Here is a 6,000-nt window from a genome sequence, read left to right as displayed (position 1 = left end):
CAAATAGCTACAGGTAAAAGGTTCACCTTATCTTATGTAAAGTGCCAGATTTACTGAGCGTGAGACAAATATGTAACTATTTCCCTACCTGCTCCTTTTCTCTTATAACATGTGGATTCAGTAATGTGACCATGCCCTCCCTCTTTCCCCTCTTTTTCCCTTTAAATACTGAAGCTCTCAAAATCATCTTTGGAGAAAGGCCCAGACCAGACTGTTTCTCTGATTCTGTAGTTTTTCTCCTGTGCATTATCCTTAACCTTGGCAAAATAAGCTACTAAATCGATTGAGACATATCTCAGATACTTTTTGGTTTACAAATTGGCAACCAATGAATGGCCTGAATGGAGGTGTCCCTGACCTCCGGCAAATCTATCGGTGTTTGGTGCTAGTTTGAGCTGTCTTTATTGTTCAAACCCACAGGAGAGTTTTCTGGATCCAGGAGCTCCCTCTCCAGAGAATGAGACCTGTCTCATATACTTTCTGGTTTACAGATTTTTTGGGGGCATCTTACTAAGCAAATCACAGCTTCGTGCTCCTCAGGGATCCCAGCCAACAGAAAGGAGCTAAGACACGAGGGGGTCTCTTGCCATCTTGGTGTGTCCTTTCTATTTCCTCCTGTCTCCCTGCTTCCTCTCCTCTCGGAAGTCAAGATTTCTACCTACCAGCCTTGAGGCTCATTTCGTCTTAATTCCTTTGCAGAGCCCAGTAGGAGAAGGACAAAGACACAGATACAGGAGCTGGTGGATGGAAAATGTTTTATTGGACTTCTTGAGCCAGGAAAGAGTTGTGGTAGGCTGAGAATCAGAGCTCACTCTAGCCCCCTCTTTCAGTGGAGGTCATGGTCACTGGGCATCAGGAGTTACGCTCCTCAGTCCTTTCAGCTGGAGGGAGAAGGGTCAGGGTTAGATAGGGAACCCCTGGATGGCAGGGATGGAAAGGAATTTCTGCCTCAGTGTGAGTTCCCGTCCTCCTCTTTACGTAGTAGCTGAGATCCCCCTTCAGTTTGGTGAGAAGCTTTATACTCTTTTCCCTGTCCCCACTCTCTCCCATATCCTCTGCTTCTTCCCTTACCCCTAAGCTCCATATCTGCCTAAGGCCCACACCTCTTACCTTAGGAAAGGCTTCCCAGTTGAGAAAAGGAAGTTTCCTTTTGATAGACTAAAAGAAAGAGAAAGAGAGTGACGCGTTGCAGGTCGGCCGGGCATGGAGCGGTAAGCAGTCCCTGAATGAGCTCCCACAGTAACCACAGCAACGATAATGTTATTGCTTTATCATGACTTCATCAGGAGCTAATATTTCCCAAGGCCATATCGTGTGTCTGCCCTGCACAAACTGCTCTACAAGCATGATTTAGTGGGTTTTACAGCCACCTTTTGTGGTGGGGACTGTCATCATCCCCACATTACACATGAAGAAGCTGAGGCCGAGAGAACCGAAGGTGTTTGCATGAGGTCACCTGTTCAGTCAGTGCAGAGCCAGGAGATTCGGGCTCCAGCTCTGTCTCTGACAGCCTTCTAAGTGCAGGAGGCCTCAGTTTATCCATAGAGGATGAGGGGATTCAAATAAAATCTTGACTGATTAGGCTCTTCCTCTTCTGCAATTGTCTTTGGGGCCCTGCTCCTCCACTGCCATCTTAGAAAAATGCGGGTAGCCAGGACAGTGGCTGGGGGAAGCTTTCTTAGGTTGACAGCCCATTGGGCAGCACCCAGGCAAGGCGGTCACTCCCTCCCAGGCCTCAGGAACCAACCCAGACGACAAAAGCCAGAATGTGCTGCCACTACCCTAGGATGGCAGACAACCGAGGGGCGCCCGAGCACTCACCTCAAAGAGGGCATGCCAGTTAAAGAAATCATCAGTCTTGAAAGCCTGTGGAGGAAGAGAGACAGCAGAAGCAGGTCAGCTCCAGGGAGGCCAGAGCTTAGCCCCCAGCCCTCTGGAGAAGGTGAAGGAGCTGTAGCAGCTTTGCAAGCTCTCTGCAAGGCGTTCATCCCCTCCGTCATGAGGGCATTCGTGGGGTCAGCACCAGGGAAGTATACTCACAGATCGCAACTTGTCGATGTTCAGGAATGGAGTGTTAAAGGCCTGGGCAGAAAAGCAGGGTGTTAGGAAAGTTGCTAAGAAGCACAGAGAGAGAGAGATAGGAAAAACTCACGGCTAGGGGGCCAGGGAAAGCAGATGCTCACCTCAGGTCGTGACGCATAGTTATCAATGGTGCCTTCTTCCTGGAAAGGCAGAGGGAGAAAAGGAGGCAGGTGGTCACATGATGCCAGGGCCCTTGCCCACATCCGTCTCTGTCAGCTCTGCCTTCATCCACAGGCCAGACCCCAAGAGAACGCAACTCATTCTCCACTGTGGGCTCCGTTCCACTCACGCACGTGGTTGGTGGATGTGCAGGGTGAGGAGGGGGATTGGAGAATGGTCCATGTAAGCAGTGTCACGATGAGCAGCAGGCAGAAAGCCTGGAGCTGAGAATTCCTTTCAGGAAATGCTAGCTAGCGTTGTCCTGCAGTGGACTTAATTCTAAGAGTTGGGGTGTTCTGGAGACACCCACACTCAGTCCGTATAGCTGGGTGGGAAAGATTCGCGTGCAGGTGGGAGCCCAGCTGCTGAGGTAAACCGCCTGCTTCTCACTGATCGAGGTTGCTTTGCTTTGTGGCTTTATTGCCACCAATGTTGAAGGCTCCATTACCCACCTCCATGGGGACCCCACCCCAGCCTCAGTGTGTCCCTTTTTGTCCTCCCCATGACAGAGCCAAACATGGAGCCCACAGGCTGATTCCAGATGCTTAGATCTCGTGGAAGTTTGGCTCGTTTGGTTTTTAGTTTGAATTAGGCATTTTGAATTAGTAAGAGTTCATAAATTCATCCAGATTTCTAGTTTCTCCTGAAAATTTTAAAACTCTGGGCAAGTCTTCCTACTCCGTGGCATCAGGTGGGGTGAAAGCTGCCCTTTCAGACTGGGGAAGTTGGCCCCATATCACCTGAGGCTCCGAAACCCCTGCTCAGTGACACCACTGGCTCCGTCCTCAGCCGCTGAGCCCGTACCCTGTCTTAGACTTTTAAATCCAGAGTAGGCATCAGGCTTCCTCTCTGGTTGAGGACTGGATAGTAAAGATTCTCACTGTGTCCTGCGCTCCAGAGGCAGTAGGGAGCCACCCATCACCTGGGCGCTGCTCACAGGAGCACAAATGAAGCCAAGAGGGGCTAAGCAGCGGTGTCTCCAGAATGCTCAAACCGCCCCCACTTAAGAGTAAGTCAGCTGCAGGCAGCACTAGCCAGTTTTCCTGTTTGCCCCGCCCTCTCCACCTGCTGCCCATGTGGACGCAGGCCTGGGTTTGGAGCTGCCCTGTCTCACATGTGCTGCCCTTCAGTTCCCCTCCTCCCCCGCACATCCCAGGCATGTGCACAGCTGGATGGGAATGGGTGAACGCTCCGAGGGCCCGTGGTGGAGATCGTCTGAACTCGACCACCCGCTCAGTCCTGTCTCCTCCCAGGGGTCAGTACACGAGCCTCCCCCCAACACTTCAGCATCCCTCCTGGAAAGAGAAGCATCTCTGTCCCTTATCCAGGAATGGACAGGAGGTAGAGAGATGGAGGGGCAGGTGGGTAACAGGTATAAGAATAAAAACGCAGGCGACGTGCTCACCTCAGGACTACCCAGGGTGGCTCCCTGGGCAGAGTGGAGCACCAGGAGGGAGAGGAGCACAGCGGCAGGAAGGACTGGGATCTTCATGGCGTCAAGTTTGGGGTGCTCTGAGGCGGAGCCTCACTGCTTGCTCTTTATATTCCTAAGGAGGCAGATGAGCACAGAAATGGGGTCCCCACCCCACTGACTCACCCCCAGATCCTGTCGCCCACCCCCGGGGCTCTGGGAGGGGGAGGCATGGACTGTTCCTCATTTACCTTGGATTTCTCAATTCGCATTCTGCCCCAGGCACGTGGAAGGTGAGACTGCAATGGGTCTCTTCATGCAGATGGGGCTGGGACAGAGACAGGTTGGACCTGTCCCTCCGAGGGATTGGCAGTGGTGCCCAAGCAACCTCTCCTTTTGTCTTTGTCTCTTTTCCTTATATCCCTCATTCCTCTCTTAGAATTCAGGCTTCTTTTTCTCTCTTCCTTTTTTTTTTTTAAAGACAGGCTCCCACTCGTTACCCAGGCTGGAGTGCAGTGGTGTGATCATGGCTTAACTGCAGCCTTGACCTCCCAGGCTCGAGATCCTCCCACCTCAGCCTCCATAGTAGCTGGGACTAGAGGCACACATCACCTCATCCAGCTAATTTTTTTATTTTCTTATAGAGATGGGTCTCACCATGTTGCCCAAGCTGGCCTTAAACTCCTGGACTCAAGCGGTCTGCCTGCCTTGACCTCCCAAAGTGCTGGGACTACAGGTGTGAGTCTGTGCTCCAAGCTGATTCAGGGTTTTTTTTTTTCCCCACCCAAAATCCATGTAAACTCTTTAGCTTGGCACTGAAGGCCATCCATGTTCTGAACTCAGCCCGCCTTTATAACTTCTTCCCTTACTCCCTCTGTCCATACCTCACCTTCTGGCCAAGTTGGACTCCTTACCAACTCTATCCCTCTTTTTCCATCCTCTAAGCATCCAGCCATGCTGTTCCTCATTCCTAACATGGCCTTCTCTCATCTTCAGGCCTCAGAACCCAACTCTCATCTTGGATGAAGCTTCCCAGATTTTTCCTGCCATCCCCAGTCCCTGTCTCCACACCTTTCATTTTTCAGAATTCCCATATCAGTTCGTTTGTATCTCTTGGGCGTTGCATCTAAGTAAGTCATGCTCTTGACTTGTTTCCCTTTTAGAATATCAAGTTCCTTGAGGTCAGGAGCTGCATCGTGGTCAGCCCTACATCCCCCTAGTGCCGTGACTCACACAGAAAACAGGTGGAGTCAGCACTGGTCAGATTGGATGTGTTAGACTTAGTATTCCAGCATCCTTCCGCCACAGTGTACGCTTTCCTTCCATGGGGCTGAACCCTTCCATTTTCCAACTGCCCATCTTTTACTCTTTGGTCTTCAGAGAAATGACTGTCTTGAGATAAGAAGACAAGGAACAGGGAAACAAAAAACAGGTCTTGGGGTACCCAGCTGGAAACGGGATTCAGGTACTCTGCACTTGATCTTAGCCAAAAGCCTGAGAGGCGACTCGGGTACTCTGAACTTGGAGCGCCCACTCCATGTCATTGCCCTAACCCAGCTTGCCTCACCCCCAGTTTGGGAGTTGGATCACCTCGCTGTCACACACCGGCCTAGTCAAGCAGCCTCCTCCACAATGAGGTTCAGGTGGCCAAACCGGCTCCTGGTGTAACAGGGAGGGGCTGGGACACGGACCAGAGCTGCCAGGGCAAAGCAAGACCTTATCAACCCAACCTGATGCAATGCTCGGTGGTGGCAGCCCTGGGTGGGAGGGCTGGACGGCGTCCATGAACAATCTTTATGAACCCCGGAAGCTGGGCAACCTTGGCTCAGTCCTCATGCTGCCCCCATACCCTGGTCACAGACATCTTGCCCCTCTCAGCCTCCTCTGATTTTATGATGGCAGCTTCCCCTTTCCAGAGCTACCTGAGGAACGGTGCTTGGAGAACACTCCCTTAGCCCAGGTGGCCACGCAGCAGTGGATGTCACAGAGTTGGTGCTCCTGGAGGGGACGAGTTAGAGAATGACTGAGGCGGGTGGAGCGCCTCCCAAAAGGTTTTCTGGAGGACACAAGTTATGTGTAATTGATCCTTACTAATTAACAAACTGACTGAAAAAGCTCATTAGCCACCATTCCATCCGCATAGGGTCAACTCCAGGAGTGAAGAATCAGACAAAAGAGAACTGATGTTGTATCATCAGCTATGATTTGACAGGCGGTGGGGGGACCCAGCGTCAGTTTTGGCCTGGGCGATCTAGAGCATTGGATGATCCAACACCATCTTCTGTTTGGCTATGGAGTCTGGTTCCAAGCCCTGTCTATATGGGCCCAGAGCGAGGAGAGCGGCAAAT

The 6,000-nt window shown here is 51.6% G+C and overlaps 1 protein-coding gene across 2 annotated transcripts; it reads right to left on the bottom strand.

Annotated features, from left to right (window-relative positions):
• Positions 1-738: 738 nt before the first annotated feature.
• Positions 739-3,775, bottom strand: KRTDAP (keratinocyte differentiation associated protein). 2 transcript variants are annotated; one of them, XM_039466504.2, is made up of 6 exons: positions 3,647-3,775; positions 2,184-2,222; positions 2,041-2,082; positions 1,822-1,866; positions 1,111-1,158; positions 739-881 (listed from the first exon to the last, which is right to left on the bottom strand). In XM_039466504.2, the coding sequence occupies exons 1-6, from the start codon at positions 3,731-3,733 to the stop codon at positions 843-845; spliced, it is 300 nt and encodes a 99-aa protein (XP_039322438.1). In that variant the 5' UTR covers positions 3,734-3,775; the 3' UTR covers positions 739-842. The 2 variants fall into 2 exon arrangements, with proteins under 2 accessions (XP_039322438.1, XP_039322439.1); XM_039466505.2 differs by lacking the exon at positions 2,041-2,082.
• Between the last annotated feature and the right edge of the window lie 2,225 nt (positions 3,776-6,000).

Source organism: Saimiri boliviensis, chromosome 14, assembly GCF_048565385.1.
Source record: "Saimiri boliviensis isolate mSaiBol1 chromosome 14, mSaiBol1.pri, whole genome shotgun sequence".
NCBI classification, from domain to species: Eukaryota; Metazoa; Chordata; class Mammalia; order Primates; family Cebidae; genus Saimiri; species Saimiri boliviensis.
The sequence above is the reverse complement of the archived record's forward strand: the minus strand, read 5'-3'. Positions and strand labels throughout refer to the sequence as shown.